Source organism: Microcaecilia unicolor, chromosome 7 (genome assembly GCF_901765095.1).
Source record: "Microcaecilia unicolor chromosome 7, aMicUni1.1, whole genome shotgun sequence".
Lineage (NCBI taxonomy): Eukaryota > Metazoa > Chordata > Amphibia > Gymnophiona > Siphonopidae > Microcaecilia > Microcaecilia unicolor.
In genome coordinates, this window is record NC_044037.1 from 136,948,877 (window position 1) to 136,968,473 (window position 19,597).

The 19,597-nt window shown below is 50.6% G+C and overlaps 1 protein-coding gene across 2 annotated transcripts in view; it reads left to right on the forward strand.

Moving 5' to 3' along the window:
* TRA2B (transformer 2 beta homolog) overlaps positions 1–19,597 on the forward strand; it is a 292,195-nt gene that overhangs the window by 29,150 nt on the left and 243,448 nt on the right. For both annotated transcript variants that reach the window (XM_030210189.1, XM_030210190.1), the window contains exon 2: positions 7,601–7,746. In XM_030210189.1, coding sequence (XP_030066049.1) covers positions 7,601–7,746 — 146 coding nt within the window. The remainder of the gene's footprint in view (positions 1–7,600; positions 7,747–19,597) is intronic.

Sequence of the window (19,597 nt, forward strand, 5' to 3'; positions counted from 1 at the left end):
GAAGGAAAAATTATTACATGATAATTTTCTTTCCATTAGTCCCAACAGATCAGTCCAGAGGCCCACCCTTTGATGCTTTGGGTCTGTATGATTTCCTTGGTTATGAAGGGGCTGTTTATTCCTGTTATGGTCCATTAGCTTCTGTTCTTTTTTTTAAGGGATCAACGGGAATTAAAGGAAAATTACAGAGGATGCAGCACTATCATGATTACAAGTCGCCACTTAGGTGGTTTCCCTCCCGCTGTTGTGGTAGAGGAAGAGTCTGCAATGCAAGGGTTATCTGGAGACAGGACTGGTAATTGTTATTGGATTTGTTTTTCTTCAGCTGCTTTGGTATCGACAATACTGAGAGTAGGCTGACTGCACAGGTCTACATATACCAAGATTCTGAAGTTCTCTCTATCTCCACCTGCTGGTAGAGGGACACAACTCACTTGGTCTCTGGATTGATCTGTTGGGACTAATGGAAAGAAAATTATCAGGTAATAACTAATTTTTCCTTCTGCCTCCGTCTGTTTGTTGGGAAGAGAACACAATCCCACTTGTGCAGAATGGTGTAGCTGGACTAATGGAAAGGGAATTAACAGGTAAACCTGAATTTTGTGTTTGAAAAATCATACATGGTCACCCTAGCTTAATTTGACTACTGTATGTCCAAAGAAATAAGCTGAGACAGTTTTGCTTCACTGTGCACACAAAGGTGTAGTGAAGATTTTTCTATTGTACTCACTAAGAAAATTGGAATATTTCTTTCAAGTGTGCCAGGGGATTAAAAAGATCTAACTTGCTTTGGGGCCCTTTTATCAAGGTGTGCGGCTAAACAGCACTACTGCCAGGTGTGCCCAAATGCCCTGCAGTAGTTTTGGTTTTGCTGCATGCGGTTTCCTGTGCCAGAAGGTTTTTATTTTTGGGGGGTAGGGGGGTGCATGCCGTTTTCTGTGCTAGAAAATTATTTTCTAGTGTGTGTGTGGGGGGGGGGGGGGGGGGTAATGCATTCCCGGTGGTAATCGGGCAATGTGGGCACATTGCATTGTGGTGTCCAGTTACTGCACGAGTAGCGTGTGAGAAACACCTCCTAAATAGGAGGCGGTAAGGGCCACACACTAATTTGGAAATAAGCATGTGGACATTAGTAGAAAAAAAAATTGAAATTCGGCCTTCCTTGTCATCAGCATCAGATGAATCCATTACGAATCGGTTGTGTCCACCTACCAGCAGGGGGAGATAGAGAACACTGAAAACCATAGTGCCTCCTGGACGGCTAGCTCCATCTGCCTCTCTGTATTCTCTATCTCCCAGCAGGGTTGGACACAGCTTATTCAGCTCCTTCAAGAATCTGCCTGCGGTGGCTCCTGTGCTTTTGCGAGTTGTAGCAGGGGTGTTGTGGCTATTGCAGCTTCATTTTAAAGGCACATAGGTTAGCCATTTCCCTGCCTTACCCTTCCCCCCTATGTGGATGCAGGCATATAGGTTTGCCCTGTCTCTGCGTTTCCCACTCTCTTCTATGTGGATGCAGGCACATTGGTTCGTTTTTTCCCTGCCTTTCCCACGCTTCTGGACCTCTGGAGTGCCTCTGTAGCTGTTGCCTCACAGAGTAAAAAAAAAAAAATAAGTGACGCGCTTGTTAGCGCTGCGATTCTGAGGCTATCTTCTGTCTGTGCAGCGTGACCGGAGCTCTGGGAGTCGGTCTGTTGAGGTAAGAGCATCTTGTAGCTCCTCCGAAGACGGCCTGTGATCGGGGCGTTTTTGGCACGAATCCGCCATTTTGAAATTTTCCAGCGTTTTCGGCGATGGCTGCGGAGGTTGTTAAGCGCTGTTCACGTTGTGGCAAGCGCAGATCAGCAGCGGGGCTCTGTAAATCGTGCTCTTCAGATGTCAGGGCCGGCACGAGCATGGCGAGCGATGTCTCTTCCCGCTCGGTGGAGCTGGCAGCGGGCGCCATCTTGGATGCGCCGCATGGTCCGACCCCCGCAGGAGCGGAGGGGTCTGAGGCCGGAGGGGAGTCTCAGATGGAGGCTACCAGAGGAGCTGCTTGCCCCGGATTGGAACCGGGAGACCAGGGTGAGCCTTTCTCCCCTGAGTTTGTGTTGCTTTTACATAAAGCGTTCATGTTAGAGGGCTCTGCCGCAGGTGTCTGACTCTGCGTTGCTACCTGGTTCCCCTCCGGTGGAGGCTGGCCCGGGATTGCCGTCAGGCGGTTTTTTTCCCCCAGACAGTTGGCCGCAGGACAAGCGTAGAAGGGTAAAATCCCCTTCAGAGAGTGGCACACCTCCTCCCCCCCCCCCCCCCCCCGTGGTCGGGCTGTGGGGATTCTGAGGGGTCTGGCAGGCCTTCATGGTCTGAGGAGCCAGAGGAAGGTGTCTGATTGCCACTGGATACAGATGATCCCATTGCAGATGAGCTACCAGCGCTTATTTCTGACGCCTTGCAGGCCCTCTCTATTAAAGATGCGCTTGGCGAGGCCTCATCTGGTATTCCGAGGATGGCAAGTACTAAGAAGCCTGCTTGAGCCTTCCCTTTGCATGACTCCATCCAAGACAGCCTGCCTCGCTTGGTTGCAACAGGCAGTGGAACAGCCTGGGGATGGAGCGGAGCCCCTTGTGGAGGTGGCACCGCGGATGGCCTTGTCATTTTTGGCTGACACCCTTTATGATCTGGTCAGAGCCTCGGTTAAACAGATGTCTGTGGCGGTGGCCGCTCACCGCCTTCTATGACTACGGCATCGGGCATCTGACATGGCCTCTAAGCAAAGGTTGGTGAAGTTGCCCTTCTAGGACCTTCTCCTATTTGGTGAGGATTTGGAGAAAATTGTCAAGGGCCTGGGGGATGCTAAACCCCAGCGGTTACCCAAGGATAGGCCGTGGCCTTCTTCCAAAGGTCAGGCGGTTCCCTCCTCTTCCAGACCTCGTTTCCGTGAAGCTAGAAGGTACCGCCTGGTGCGTTCTGCTGGGTTTACTTTGCGTGCCCGCTTTCAGCAGAGGAACTCCTTTCGCTCGGACAAACGCTCCGCAGTGGCCGGTTCAAGGCCTGGAGTTCATGGGTGACCCTCTCAATGATGGTGCGCCGGTCCACGCCTCGATTCCTGCAGTCTTTCCCTCTTTCTCGAGGAGTGGGTCAAGATTACCTCAGATCAGTGGGTTTTGGACCTGATCAAAGATGGGTAGAGATTGGAATTTACTGCCCTGGTGAGAGACGTGTTTTTGGAGTCCCGATGCGGCACTGCCGTCAAACGGGCGGTGGTAGAGGAGACCTTGCAAGGCTTTGTTGCACCTGGGAGCGGTGATCCCCGTGCCTCCCGCCGAACATGGCTGCGGTCGTTACTCCATTTATTTTGTGGTGCCACGCAAAGGCGAGTCTTTTCGGCCCATTCTCAACTTGAAGAAAGTGAACGAGTCACTCAAAGCACGGCATTTCCACATGGAAACCCTGTGCTCTGTCATTGCGGCGGTTCAGCCAGGAGAGTATCTCACATCTGTGGACCTGAAAGAAGCTTACTTGCACATCTCTATTTGGCCCTCGCACCAACGGTTCTCCGGTTTGCGGTATTGGGAAAACACTTTGTTTCGGGCCTTGCCTTTTGGCCTCGCCACAGCTCTCCAAACCTTTTCTAAGGTAATGATGGTAGTAGCTGCCTTTCTTAGGCGAGAGGGTATCCGGGTTCACCCGTACTTCGACTGGCTCATCAGAGTGGACTCTGCAGAAGAGAGTCGTCATGTAACAGCCAGAGTGGTCTCAGTACTGCAATCTCTGGGCTGGGTCATCAATATACCCAAAATTCACCTGACCCCCTCTCAATCTCTAGAATATTTGGGAGTTCAACACGGCCTCGGGGTTGGTTTTTTTTTACCCGAGCAAAGGAGGTTCAAGCTTCAGACCCAGGTCCGTCTGCTCCTGTGGATGCCTTGCCCGCGAGCTTGGGACATTGTTCAGCTCTTGGGGTCGATGACGGTCACCCTAGAAGTGGTGCCGTGGGCGAGAGCGCACATGAGACCGCTTCAGTGTTCCCTGCTCAATGTTGGTCTCCCATTTGCCAGGATTATCAGTGCAGACTCAGTTGGCACCCTGCGGCCCGACTCAGCATGGAGTGGTGGCTCTCAGATAGCAAGCTGCGGCGAGGAATGCTGTTAGCACTCCCCGACTGGTGCCTGGTGGTAACCGATGCCAGCCTGAAGGGCTGGGGAGCTCATTGCCAGGAGAGGCATGCCCAGGGTCTGTGGACACTCGAAGAAGCAAAGTGGTCCATCAATCGCTTGGAGTTAAAAGCAATTTTCCAGGCATTGCTGGCCTTTCAATCGACCTTGAAGGGATTGGCTGTCAGAGTGCTGTCGGACAATATGACGGCAGTGGCCTACGTAAATCCTAAAGGCGCAACGTAGTGCAGAGCACTGGCCGCGCAGGCCGCTCAGCTTTGCCACTGGGCCGAGCTGCATCTACAGTTCCTGTCAGCAGTTCATATTGCAGGTCAGAGCAACATGCAAGCCGATTATCTAAGCAGACATCACATCGACCCAGCGGAGTGGGAGTTGGCAGACGAAGTGTTCCTTCAACTATGTGCCAAATGGGGAATGCCCGTAGTGGATCTGATGGCGTCAAGCACAAATGCCAAAGTCCCATGCTTTTACAGCAGACGGAGAGATCCTTGCTCAGCGGGGTTGGATGCCTTGACTCAACCCTGGCCTCTGGGCCTCCTATATGTGTTCCCGCCTTGGCCCTTGATAGGGCTTGTACTCCTGCGAATTCGGCTGCACCAGGGAGTGGTGATTTTCATTGCCCCAGATTGGCCCAGGCGGCCCTGGTATGCGGACCTCCGACGGATGCTGGTGGAGGCTCCTCTTCCTTTGCCTCTGGTACCGAACCTGTTGACACAGGACCCGGTAACCATGGAGGATCCCTGCCGCTTTGGCCTTACGGCATGGCTATTGAGAGGGCGCAATTGAGAGACAAGTGCTATTCTAACAAGGTCATCTCCACTCTCTTGCAGGCCCGCAAGCAGTCCACTTCCGTTGCGTATTGATTTGGTGCCAGTTTGAGGCCTGTTGTGTTCCAAAGGCGATCACACCCATGCGGGCTTCTGTCTCGCCGATTCTTGGCTTTTTGCAGGGTGGTGTACAAAAAGGCTTGGCCTACAATTCCCTGTGGATGCAAGTGGCAGCATTGGCATGCTTTCAAGAGAAGGTCGCTGGCCTCCCCTTAGCTGCGCATCCAGACATTACACGGTTTCTTAGAGGGGTGTTTCGGCTCCGTCCTCCCGTGCAGGCCCCTTGTCCGGCTTGGAACCTGGGGCTAGTATTGAAGGCTCTACAGGGTTTGCCCTTCGAGCCGCTGCGGCGGGCTTCGGAGAAGGATATGACTCTAAAGACAGTCTTTTTGGTGGCCATTACATCGGCGAGACTGGTGTCTGAGCTCCAGGCGCTGTCTTGTCGAGACCCATTTCTGCAATTCTCAGAGTCCGGAGTAACGGGGCGTACTGTGCCTTCATTCCTGCCTAAGTTGGTTTCAGCGTTTCACCTAAACCAGCCTATTTATCTGCCCTCCTTTACTAGGGAGGCGTTTCCGGAATCTTTTGGGCAGTTACACCTTCTGGATGTGCGTAGGGCTCTGTTGCAGTATCTGCAGATGTCTTATGCTTTCAGGACCTCTCATCACCTTTTTGTATTGTTGTCAGGTCCTCGCAGAGAGTCTCCAGCATCTAAAGCCACTATAGCCCGTTGGCTTAAGGAAGCCATTTTTTCTGCGTATCTGCTGTCTGGCCGGCCTCCGCCTGACACCTTTAAGGCACATTCCACAAGAGCGATTTCTTCCTCTAGGGCTGATATGGGAGCACTCTATCTTCAAGAGATATGTAGTGCAGCTACTTGGGCTTCTAAGCTCTCTTTTGCCTGTCATTACAGGCTAGATGTGGCTGCCAGGAGGGATGCGCTTTTTGGAGCACAAGTTCTTGCGCGTGGTGTGGCTTGTTCCCGCCCTATCTAGGGATTGCTTTGATACATCCCATTGGTAATGGATTCATCTGCTGCTGATGACAAGGAAGGGAAAATGAGGTTCTTACCTTGGTAATTTTCTTTCCTTTAGTCACAGCAGATGAATCCATGATCCCTCCCTGATTGCCTCTGTTTTGTGTTCAGTTTTTCCTGCAGACATGTTCCCTCATTGGGAGAAGTTGGAAAACAGTCTTCAGGATTTCTGTTCTACTACAGGAGGTTGAGTTCGTCCCTCCTTTGTGTTATTGCTCCTGTTCTGGGGCGTCTTCGCTGTGAGGAAAGTTCATGTTATGCTACTTTGTGGTTTAACACTGCTTTGGAAGCTTCAAATACTGAGAGGCAGATGGAGCTAGCCGTCCAGGAAGCACTATGGTTTTCAGTGTTCTCTATCTCCCCCTGCTGGTAGGTGGACACAACCCATTTGTAATGGATTCATCTGCTGTGACTAAAGGAAAGAAAATTACCAAGGTAAGAACCTAATTTTCCCATTTTCATGCCGCCTTAAAAGTGGCTGGAGCACGTGGGAATCCACATGCTGTAACTATCGCCGGCCACTTTTAGTGCGGCTTAGTTAAAGGACTCTTTTGTTACCTGAACAGCGATCTTTATTGTAGCTATAATACAATTATAAGATCACCTACAGTGTCTTCCCCCCCCCCCCCCCCCCCCCCCCCGCTTGGTTCAGACAGTTGATATAATGTCACCATTTTCCTGGTGTGTTTTTTTTTTTGTTTTGTTTTGTTACTATTGGGCATTTAATATTGAAAGCTAAAATACAGTACTTGTATTTTTGCTGTTGGAAATGTGCAGTACATAAATGCTTAGGTGCATCCTTTTTAAACAGTGGAAGTGATTTTTCCCTTTCTGGAGATATTGGAAGGTAGTAAATTTTGGTAAGCTTTTTTGTTTTTGTTTTTCACTTGTCTTAATGTGCAGTTAAAATTTTAGCTAAAATTCCAGTTATATGGTGTTTTTTCTAGTTTCAGCTTTGGCACTAGATTTGATCCTGGAATTTTTAAATTTGCTTCATCCTGTTCTTTTTCTATTAAGGTTAATATTGAAGAAGGAAAATGCGGAAGTCGGCATTTGACAAGTTTTATAAATGAGAATTATTTGAAGCTAAGGAATAAGTGAAGCTGAATTTTGAAAAAAAAAAAAAAAAAAAGAATGCATGCTAATTATCAGACCAGAAGTCCCACTTATAGAATATTGAGAAATTTGTTTGAAGTGGGGAAGATGAAAAGAAGTCAGAATTTGAAACGGAAGAATGAAGAAAAGAAATAGAAATGAAGTTAAGATAAGAAGTAATCTGGAATCAGAAAGCACTACGCTAAGTAATTACTAGTCTGTTTCTGTGTCCCTGTATATTTTGCTCAACACATGCATGCATTATCTTTTTAATAGAGAGTATATGCAGGGTAAAAAAAAAAAAATACAACTAACAGGGAACTTTAAGGCAGTTATAGTTATAACTGCTCATACAAGTAATAGTTTCAAATTAAATGCCACTTATTTCACTTCAGCTTGCTGTTTATCAATTTTTGTTTTTGTTTTGTTTTTTTCATTGCGTTGCCGTTTAGTAAATGGATGTATTGTAAGTATTCAATATCTGTGTGCAGGAGTCCCGTTCCGCTTCAAGAAGCGGAAGTGCACGTCGGTCTGGGAAGTCTGCCAGCCACTCTCCTACTCGATCTCCAGCAAGGTCACGATCCAAAGAGGGATCCAGACGTTCTAGATCAAAATCCAGGTCAAGATCTGAATCTAGGTATGTTCTCAGAATATTTTATGGGGTTTTATATCAGAGTAGAAGTATAGTTAACTTTATAAACTAAATTCCCTAGCACAGTGGTCTTCATTAATTTTTAAACTGAGGCTATTTTGAATTCTAATAGGCTGAAGGAGAGCTGATATCTTCCTATGCAGGGCCATGACACTGATATGACCAGTGTATGTCAATGATATCCATCTGTAGAAATATGCTAGCCCTTGCCAGACCACCCATGTCACCTCAACCCTATACATCCCCCCGCAGAACTCTAAGAGCCCTTTGGAAAGGATGGCCACGCCAACTAGTAGTCATGTGTGCCGGCCTTTGGAGGTCCGGCAAGAGGGGAATGTAGAAATATGCTAGCCCTTGCTCTCAGTACATTTGAGTAAGATATTAATGCTAATAAACTATATTGCCTTGTCATCAAGCAGATGAAGCCATTACGTATGGGTTGTGTCCATCAACCAGCAGGGGGAGATAGAGAGCACTCAACTTTTCACAGTGCCTCATGGCCAGCCAGCTCCACTGCCTCTACAGTATTCTCTATCTCCCCAAGCAGGGTGGCTGCAGCTTCTTCGAGCTCCATCAAAAATCTGCCTGAGGGTGGCTCCTGGCTTGCCAGTTGTTAGCCGGGGTGTTAGAGGCTATAGCAGCTTCACTTTGAAGGCACATAGGTCAGCCCTTTCCCTGCCTTACCCATGCCCCTGTGGATGTGGACATATTAGCTTGCTTTTTCCTGTCCTTTCCCACTCAGTGGATGCGGGCACATTGGTTCGCCTTTCCCTGCCTTTCCCACTTATCTGAGCCTCCGGAGTGTTTTTATTTACCTCTTTTGCCTCTGCTTTCCTCACAGCGTTAAAAAAAAAAAAAAAAAAAAAAATTAAAGACGCGTTGCGCTTTAGTGCAGCGATCTTGGAAAAGAGGTTTTTTTTCTTGAGATTCTTCTGCAGGACCGGAGCTGTGATACTCGGTCTAGTGAGGTAAGAGTGTTTTCTGACTCCTCTGGGGCGGGCCCGCGATCGGGACGGTTTTGGCGTGAACCGCCATTTTTGAATTTTACCGCCGTTTTCGGCGATGGCTGCGGAGACTGTAAAGCGCTGTTCTAAATGTGGCAAGTGCAAATCAGCAGCGGGGCTCTGTAATTCGTGCTGTACAGACGGTAGAGCCGGCCCGAGCATGGCGAGCGGCGATCTGTTGCTGTATGAGCTGGCAGCGGACAGCATTTTGGATTTTCCACATTGCACGGCCTCCGTTGCGACGGAGAGCCCTGAATCCAGGGGGGTGGGGGGTGTCCTCTGAGTGAGGCTAATAATAGAGCTGATAGCCCTGGGCAGGGTCCGGGCGGTCAGGGAGCGGTTTTCTCCCCTGATTTTGTTTTAATGCTGCATAGGGCGTACATGCTTAAAAGAGCTCTTCCACAGGATCTTCGGACCCTCTGCCTTTCCCCCCGGTGGATCCTGGCCTTTTGGAGTTGGCTTTGCCTGTTTCTTATCCTGATAAACGCAGAAGGGCTAATTCCCCTTCTGAGTGTGGCGCCCCCCCCCTTTTTCCCCCCCGTGGTCGGGCTATGAGGATTCTGAGGGATCTGGCAGAACTTCTTGGGCTGAGGAGCCAGAGTCGGGTGCAGAATTGCCACAGGAGCTTGATGATCCGTCTGCGGTTAGGATTTTCCCCCGTGAGGAGCTGCCAGCGCTTATTTCAGATGCCTTACAAGCCCTCTCGATTGAAGATCCTGGGAGTGGCACAGCCTCCTCTGTTAATCCAAGGATGGCTAGTACCAGAAAGCCTGCTCGAGCCTTTCCTTTGCATGACTCCATCCAAGAGCTTATTTCGGCTCAATGGGCTGACCCCGAGGTACCTTTGAAGGTTGCCAGGGCTATGGGGCAATTATACCCTCTGAGTGAGGAACATTTGGCTCTCTTTGCAATGCCTAAAGTGGATGCCCTGGTCACGGCTGTGACAAAGAGAACTACCCTCCCTGTTGAAGGAGGTGTTGCCCTGATGGATATTCAAGACCGCAGGCTTGATTCAGCTCTGAAGCGGTCCTTTGATTTGGCAGGTCTCACTGTTCGGGCGTCTGCATGCAGTTGTTATGCTGCTAGAGCCTGCCTGGCTTGGTTACAGCAGGCAGTGGAACAGCCCGGTGATGGAGCGGAGACCTTATCTGAAGTGGCTCCGCGGATGGAGTCGGCCTTGTCCTTTTTGGCTGACGCCCTTTATGATATGGTCAGAGCTTCGGCTAAACAAATGGCTGTACCAGTGGCGGCTCGCCGCACTCTTTGGCTATGACATTGGGCGGCGGACATAGCCTCTAAGCAAAGGTTGGTGAAGTTGCCTTTTCAAGGCCTTCTCCTGTTTGGCGAGGAGCTGGAAAACATTGTTAAAGGCCTGGGGGATTCCAAACCTCAGCGCTTGCCCGAAGATAGGCCGAAGCCTTCCTCTAAGGGTCAGGCGGTCCGCTCCTCTTACAGACCTTTTCCGTGAAGCTAGAAGGTACCGCTTGGGGCGTGCTGCTGGGTTCACTTCGCGTGCCCGCTTTCAGCAGAGAAACTCCTTTCGCTCGGACAAACGTTCCGCAGCTGCCGGTTCAAGGCCTGGAGTTCAGGGGCAACCCTTTCAATGATGGTGCGCCGGCCCCTTCCTCGTTTTCTGTCATCGGAGGAAAACTTTTCCTCTTTTTCGAGGAGTGGGCCAAAATCTCCGCAGATCAGTGGGTCTTGGACCTGATCAGAGACGGATACCGAATAGAATTCGATGTCCCGGTGAGAGACGTGTTTATGGAGTCCCGATGCGGTTCTGCTGCCAAACGGGCGGCGTTAGAGGAGACTTTCCACAGTCTGTACCAGATAGGGACTGTGACCCCGGTGCCTCCCGCCGAACAAGGTGTAGGCCGCTACTCCATTTACTTTTCGCCCGATCCTGGGCTTAAAAGAGCTAAACAAGTCCTTAAGAGTGCGGCATTTTCACATGGAAACCCTGCGCTCCGTCATTGCGGCGGTACAGCCAGGAGAGTTTCTCACGTCTCTGGACCTGAAAGAAGCTTACTTGCACATATCAATTTGACCCCCGCACCAGAAGTTTCTGCAGTTTGCGGTGTTGGGAAAACATTTCCAGTTTCAGGCCTTGCCTTTTGGCCTCGCCACAGCTCCCCAAACCTTCTCCAAGGTAATGGTGGTAGTAGCTGCCTTTCTCAGACGAGAGGGTATCCGGGGGTTCACCCGTACCTAGACGACTGGCTCATCAGAGCAGACTCAGAAAAAGAGAGTCATTTAGCTACAGCCAGAGTGGTTTCAGTCATTCAATCTCTGGGCTGGGTCGTCAATATGGCCAAAAGTTACCTGACCCTCTTGCAATCTCTAGAATATTTGTGGGCCAGGTTCGACACAGCCTCGGGCTATGTGTTTCTTCCTGAACAAAGGCGGTGCAAGCTTCAGAATCAGGTCCGTCTGCTCATGAGGATGTCCCGCCCTCGAGCTTGGGACATTGTCCAGCTGTTGGGATCGATGATGGCCACCTTGGAAGTGGTGCCATGGGCGAGAGCGCACCTGAGACCTCTACAGTATTCTCTACTTCAACGATGGTCTCCAGTATCTCAGGATTATCAGTGCAGACTTTCTTGGCTCCCTGTGGCCCCCCTCAGTATGGAGTGGTAGCTCTCGGACAGCATGTTGCTTCGGGGAATGCCTCTGGCGCTCCCCGATTGGTGCCTAGTGGTGACAGATGCCAGCCTGAAGGGCTGGGGCGCACATTGCCAGGGGAAGAATGTCCAGGGTCTGTGGACGCTCGACGAGTCGGAGTGGTCTCTCAACCGCCTGGAGTTGAAAGCGATTTTCCAGGCTCTTCTGGCTTTTCACTCAACCCTGGAAGGATTGGCTGTCCGAGTTCTGTCGGACAACACGACAGCAGTGACCTACATAAATCGACAAGGCAGCACCCAGTGCAGAGCACTGGCCGCGCAGGCCGAACAAATTTGCCACTGGGCTGAGCTGCATCTACAGTCCCTGTCAGCAGCTCACATTGCAGGTCAGAGCAACCTGCAAGCCGACTATCTAAGCAGGCATCAGATCGATCCAGCGGAGTGGGAACTAGCAGACGATGTATTCCTGCAGATATGTGCCAAATGGGGCAAGCCAGTGATGGATCTTATGGCGACCAGTTCCAATGCCAAAGTCCCGTGCTTCTTCAGCAGATGGAGGGATCCTCGCTCTGCCGGGTTGGATGCCTTGGCTCAACCCTGGCCCCTGGGCTTGCTATATGTCTTCCCTCCGTGGCCCTTGATAGGGCGAGTGCTCCTGCGGATTCAGCTGCATCCAGGAGAAGTGGTGCTCATCGCCCCGGATTGGCCCAGGGGGCCTTGGTATGCGGACCTCCGACAGATGCTGTTGGAGGCTCCCTTTCCGTTACCTCTGGTTCCGCACCTGTTCTCACAGGGTCCGGTGGCCATGGAGGACGCCTGCCGCTTTGGTCTTATGGCATGGTGATTGAGAGGGCGCAATTGAGAGAGAGAGGCTACTCAAATAAGGTAATTTCCACTCTCCTGCAGGCCCGTAAGCGCTCCACTTCCATGGCTTATGCCAGGATTTGGCGCCAGTTTGAAGTCTGGTGTGTTACAAGAGCGCTTTCTCTGTTGCGGGCTCCTGTCTCGCCAATTCTGGACTTTTTGCAGGATGGTGTACAAGTAGGCTTGGCCTATAATTCCCTGCGGGTGCAAGTGGCAGCATTGGCCTCCCTGCGTGGCAAGGTTGAAGGCGTGTCCTTAGCTGCTCATCCAGATGTGGCACGGTTTCTTAGAGGGGTGCGTCGGCTCCGTCCTCCCGTGCGGGCTCCTTGTCCAGCTTGGAACCTGGGGTTAGTATTGAAGGCCCTTCAGGGGGCTCCCTTTGAACCGCTTCGGCGTGCTTCAGAGAAAGATTTGACACTGAAGGCCGTCTTTTTAGTGGCCATTACCTCGGCGAGACGGGTGTCAGAGCTCCAGGCGCTGTCCTGTAGAGACCCTTTTCTGCAGTTCTCAGAGTCAGGGGTCACGGTTCGGACCGTGCCTTCCTTCATGCCTAAGGTGGTTTCAGCGTTTCACCTAAACCAGCCTGTTTTTCTTCCCTGCTTTGTTGAGGAGGAGTTTCCAGATTCATTTGGGCAGTTGCACCTTTTGGATGTGCGCAGGACTCTGTTGCAGTATCTGCGAATTACAAATTCTTTCAGGACCTCTGATCATCTTTTTGTGCTGTTTGCAGGTCCTCGCAGAGGGTCTTCAGCGTCTAAAGCCACTATTGCCCGTTGGCTCAAAGAAGCTATCGTTTCAGCATATCTGCTGTCTGGCCGGGCTCCGCCTGAAGCCTTTAAGGCACTTTCCACAAGAGCGATTTCTTCTTCCTGGGCGGAAACTGGAGCACTATCTCTTCATGAGATTTGCAGTGCTGCAACATGGGCTTCTAAGCTCTCTTTCGCCCAACATTACAGGCTGGATGTGGCTGCCAGGAGGGATGCGTGTTTTGGAGCACAGGTGCTAGCGCGTGGTGTGGCTTGTTCCCACCCTATTGAGGGATTGCTTTGTTATATCCCATACGTAATGGCTTCATTTGCTTGATAACAAGGAAGGGAAAATTAGGTTCTTACCATGATAATTTTCTTTCCTTTAGTCATAGCAGATGAAGCCATGAGCCCTCCCTGTATGATTGTCTGTATTGCAGTGATTCTGATTTTAGGTGCTGTTCTTGTTTCCTGAAGTTATATTCCTTCCTTGGGGAGTCGGAAAACAGTCTTCAGGATTCTTGTTACAGTTATAGGAGAATGAGTTCATTCCCTCCAGTTCATGTTTTGGGAGGATGAGTTTATTCACTCCAGGAGGATGCAAGTATTCCCTCTGTTTATACAAAGTGGAGGACGAGTTTATTCCCTCCAGGAGGATGAGTTCATTCCCTCCTTTTTTGAGTTTATGCCCTTGTTAAGGGGCCATCGTTCGCTGTGAGGAAAGTTCATGTTATTCCCATTGCTGTTTGCCATACTGCTTTGGAAGCTTCAAATACTGAAGAGGCAGTGGAGCTAGCTGGCCATGAGGCACTGTGAAAAGTTGAGTGCTCTCTCTCTCCCCCTGCTGGTTGATGGACACAACCCATATGTAATGGCTTCATCTGCTATGACTAAAGGAAAGAAAATTATCATGGTAAGAACCTAATTTTCCCTTCTTTAACTACTAAATACTGGGTTCCTTTCTAATTACATAGGTTTATACTGCCTTGACTGTGTAACACTGTCATGAGCAGATTCACGGTTGGGATAATTAAGTATTTAGAGGGGATATGCAATTCTGTCCAGGATAGGAAAAGGGCCATGGCTCCGCTGCCCAAATGGAGATGGCAGACCTAATAAATAAACACATCCCCACCAGCTCACCTTCAAACTTTAATTAAAATATATATATATATATATATATATATATATATATATATATATATATATATATATATATGAAAGTTGTCTTTTTCCAATTGCATTCTCTTTTGTCTGTTGAGAACTACTTGTCCTTCAAGCATACAGCTCCACCCCCCCCCCCCCCCCCCCCCCCCCCAATCAACTTACCCTTTCTGTTCTGAGCCTGACACTGGGTAGAGAGGCAGAGTAGTTGCCATTGGCCCTCAGTTCTTTGTATTAAAGAACACTGCCTCAGCGTTTGGGCTGTAGCATTCTTAACAAGCAGGTGTTATCCCTTCCTGCCAGCAGATGGAGGTAGAGAAACAGTCTCACCATACGACCTTTTAACATGTAATCTGTTTTCACCTAAGTTAATTGTAAGCCACACTGAACTTCCCACTAGGATGGAAAATATGGGGTACGAATGCAAACTTACCCAGTGACATAACTGCTATATAAGTTGCTGGTACTCGGTGTAAAGCTCCAGTATTTCTCTACCTCCCATGAAGATGATAGGTTGCTCAGTTAGTTGTGCACAGGTTTCCAGATCCACAGACTGGATCTGGTCAAGTGCAGAGTGCTGCTCTGCTGCTCATCAATATCACCAGATGAACCATCGGGTATAACGTATGGCTCAGCCCCATTGAGTTCCCAGTCCCTGCCCTTTGTGTTGCTCTTGCACCTTTTTCCTTAGCATTCAGTTATACTGTTTTGCACAACTGGGTGTTATCCCCTCCTACCTGCAGATAGCGGTAAAGAAAAAAAGCTGGGCTTTACCAGTGACCTCACTGGTATTAGCTGGTGGTGGTCCCTGGAAAGATCGAGTATTTCCTTGTCCCTTGCAGCAGATGAATCCAGGAACTAGTGAGTTAAGTCTGCCTACCAGCAGGTGGAGATAGAGATAAACTAAAGGCAGTGATGTCAGACAACCAGCTCCTTCCTCAGTTAGTATGTCTCTATTTCAGCAGGTGGTGGACGGCTTTTTCTCCAGCTCCTGGGCCCAAGGCCTCTGAGGGTGCTCCTGGGCCCAAGGCCTCTGAGGGTATTCCTGGGCCGGTGGCCAGTTTGAGCCGGGGGTGGCGGACTGGTGGTGTCCCCTTTGGCAGCATACGCAGTTGCGTCCCTGCTGCACCTCAAATTCCCTCTGAACAGGCTTTTGCTGTTCCTTTCCTTCTGTTTGTTTCTGCCTCCTCACTAAAAAAAAACAAAACAACCATAGAATTTATTTAAAAGAGAAACACAGGGGAGTGTATTTTTGCTGAGAACAGGTTTGTGTTACTGCTGTCAGAGTCCTGTTTTCTGTTGCCTGCTTGTCTGAGACTGCCTCGAAGTGGAGTCGGAGAGGTTTTTTCCTTCAGCTGAGCTGTCAGTTCCTTCGCTTTCCCGGTCCGGGGTAAGTCCTGCTGGGTTCCTGTTCAGGGACGGGCGATGGCAATGGAGGTGGTAAAATGCTGTTCCCGATGCAGGAAATGGCGTTTGGCAGTGGGCCTTTGCAGACTCAACAGTGCCGTGCCCCCCCCCCCCCCCCCCCCCAAAGAGCATGTTTCCCGCCCAGATTCTCGCGCCATTTTGCGATCAGTTATGGAGTCTGCTCCGGTAGCGGTTTTGGGCAAAGCTTCTCCGCTGGTAGGGGGGGGGGGGGGGCTCAGGCACTGTGGGCGTTGGTGTAGGTGCCATGGCTGCGACCTCCTCCGTTGCGGGGGAGGGGTTTTCGCCAGAATTTATTTTGCTACTTCAGGCGTTTTTGTTGAAAAAGGGCCTTGCCCCCCTTACGCGGCTGCGACAGCTTCAGCCTTTGATTCTCTCACGGGGTCTGGGGTTAACCAAGAGATTTTGGGTTTTTCCCCAGAGGATTTCTCATCCCTTAAAAAGCCTAGGCTTTCTTTGGGGTCTGGGGAGGGGTCCAGCATACGGTCGCCTGCAGCTTCCTTTGTGGTGGCTCTCTCGGAGCAGACGGGGGTAGAGGACATGGAGGACGGTGTCCTCAATGACCATCCAGAGGACTCATTCGCTGTGAGAATTTTCCATAGGGAGGAGTTGTCCTTTTTTATCTCTCAGGCGCTGGAAGCCCTGAATATAGAGGACCCTGAGGTTGTGGCTTCTCAGGCGGTCAACCCCAAGATAGCTAGTACCAGACGGCCTTCTAAGGCCTTTCCGGTACATGAAGCTATTGAAGAGTTGATTTTGGCCCAGTGGGTGGATCCGGATGGGGGGCTGAAAGTAGCCAGGGCTATGGCCAGGCTGTATCCGGTTTCAGGGGACCGTTTAGAGCAGTTTGCTCTACCTAGGGTGGATGCCCTGGTGACAGCGGTCAATAAGAAGACTACTCTTCCAGGGAAAGGTGGTGTGGCAATTAAGGATATGCAAGACAGACGGCTAGAGGCCTCTTTAAAACGTGCCTTTGAGGTGGCCGATTTGACACTTCAAGCTTCTGTTTGTAGTTTTTATGCGGCTAGAGCTTGTCTCAGTTGGCTACATTCTGTCATGGATTCGATTTTGGAGTTTGATATGCCGGGAACTCCTCAGATGTCGCTGATGAATATTCGGCTGGCGTACTTGGTGGATGCATTGTATGATTTGGTCTGTTCTTCGGCCAAACTCATGGCCTTGACCGTTTCCTCTCGGTGTCTTCTGTGGCTCAGTCATTGGGCCGCAGATATGGCCTCTAAGCAACGGCTCATTAAATTGCCTTTCCGAGGGAAATTGCTTTTTGGGAAGACCTAGAAAGGAGCCTCAAGGTCACGTTTCAGAGAGACGCGCCGGTATTGCCCGGGGCGTCCAACGCAGACTTTCAGCATCCTTGTTTTGGGCAGCGTTCTTCTTTCGCAGCGAGAAACGTCCGGTTGGACCCCCCCTCTCGTCAGGGGGCTCCTTCTCGGGCCTCCCAGCGATGGGGCGCAGGTCCACTCGGGAGGAGAGCAGATCGGTGTTCGGCTTTCTCTGTTTCTTCCAGAGTGGGCCAGAATTACTTCGGACCAGTGGGTCCTCGATGTGGTGTGAGAAGGTTACAAGCTAGAATTCTTCTCTCCCATCACAGACTTTTTTCTGGAGTCCTGCTGTGTATCGCGGGCCAAGAGGACAGCGGTTCTGCAGTGTTTCGAGACCTGCTAAGGATAGGGGCCATCGTGCCTGTTCCTCCTCTCTTTGAAAGGCGCACAGGTCGGTACTCCATCTTCTTTGTGGTTCCAAAGAAGGGAGGGGCTTTTCGGCCTATTCTCTATCTCAGAAAAGTAAACCAGTTTTTGCGGGTTCGTCAGTTCCGCATGGAGACATTAAGGGCAGTTATTGCTGCTGCTAAACCAGGCGAGTTTTTGACGGCTCTCGATTTGAGGGAAGCTTATCTGCACATTCCCATTTGTCAGCCCCATCAGAGATTTCTCAGATTTGCGGTGCTGGGTCAGCACTTCCAGTTTTGGACTCTTCCTTTCGGAATGGCCACTGCCCCACGCACTTTTTCCAAGGTCGTGGTGGTGGCAGCGTTCCTGCGGAAGGAGGGGATTCGAGTGCATCCATATCTCGACGACTGGCTGATTCGGGCGATGACAGCAGAGGAGTCGAGTGGTCACTGACCGAGTGATTGTGGTGTTGCAATCCTTAGGTTGGGTAGTCAATATGGACAAGTCATCTGGTTCAGAGTCTGGAGTATCTTGGAGTGCAATTCGATACGAAGCGGGGAAAGGTGTTTCTCCCCGAGGGGCGAAGGATCAAATTGCTTTCTCAGGTATGGACCTTGAGTTGTCGCGCTCCCCGAGTGTGGGACTATGTTCAGCTCCTCGGTTCCATGACGGCGACCTTGGAGGTCATTCCATGGGCAAGGGTTCACATGCGGCCTCTTTAGAATTTCCTTTTGAGCAGATGGTTGCTGACGTCGCTGGATTATCAACTACGCTTTCCTTGGTCGAGCCGGGCCAGGGACAGTCTCGCGTGGTGGCTCCGGTCAGCCAGTTTGTACAAGGGTGTTTCTCTGGCGTTTCCCAATTGGGTGTTAGTCATGACGGATGCCAGCCTTGTGGGCTGGGGAGCCCATTGTCTTCATCGAGTAGCCCAGGGATCGTGTACCCCTCTCGAAGCGACTTGGCCGATAAATTTTCTGGAGTTGCGAGCAGTTGTGGATGCGCTGCAGAGTTTTCAGGACCTTCTGCAGGGGCATGCGGTTCGTGGATTCTTGGACGGTGGCTTACATCAATCGGCAGGGGGGCACTCGTAGTCTTCCCTTGGCAGTGGAAGCGTCTCGTCTTCTAGTATGGGCAGAAGCGCATGTTCAGAGTCTGTCGGCAGCGCACATTGCGGGTCAAGACAATGTTCAAGCGGATTTTCTCAGCTGGATTCTTTTGGATGCTGCAGAATGGACGCTGTCGGACTCGGCTTTTCCGCTGATCTGTCAATGTTGGGGAAGACCAGTAATGGATCTCATGGCCTTGACTTGCAATGCCAAAGTTCCCCAGTTCTTCAGCCGCAAACGGCAGCCAGCATCCGCAAGATTGGACGCTCTTCTCCAGACATGGCCAGAACAACTACTGTATGTTTTTCCTCCATGGCCTCTGATGGGGAGAGTTCTTTGCCGCATAGGGTGGCATCGAGGTCCGGTCGTTCTAGTGGGCCCTGACTGCCGTGGTATTCGGATCTCATTTGAGCACTCTGAGAGCCACCATTGTGACTTCCGGTGACTCCTGATCTGCATCAAGGGCCAGTTCAGATGGCAAATCCCTCCTGCTTTGATCTTATGGCCTGGCTATTGAGAGGCGGCAGCTGAGGAAGAAGGGATTTTCAGGACCAGTCATTGCCACACTTTTGGGGGTACGAAAGCAATCTACTTCAGCATTGTACGCGCGAGTGTGGAAAGCTTTCTCGTCATGGTGTGCTTTGTGTGCTGAATTGCCTTTTCGGACGGACATTCCGGTTATTCTGGATTTCTTTCAGGATGGCCTTCAAAAGGGATTGGCATATAATTCCCTTCGAGTGCAGGTGGCCGCGCTAGCTTGTTTTAGGGGCAAACTGTACAGTTCCTCTTTAGCAGCTCACTCTGCTGTGGTATGTTTCCTACGCGGGGCTCTTCGGCCTCCTCTGCGGCAGCCATGCCCGGCGTGGCATTTGAATGTGGTACTGCGAGCCCTCCAGGGCCCACCGTTTGAGCCGTTGAATAGGTTTCTGAGAAGGATCTAACACTTCACACTATTTTTGGTGGCCATTGCTTCGTCTAGGAGGATTTCTGAAATTCAGGCTTTGTGTTCCACAGATCCTTTTTTACAGTTTTCTGAAGCAGGGGTGTCGATTTGGACGGTGCCGTGGTTTCGGCTTTCCATGTCAATCAGGCGGTTTAATTTCTGTCTTTGCCTCGCTACATTTCCTGGATGTGCGGAGAGCCTTGTTTTGGTACTTGCAGATCTCTAACGAGTTTCGACGCTCAGATCATCTCTTTATGCTCTTGGGATCGAAAAGA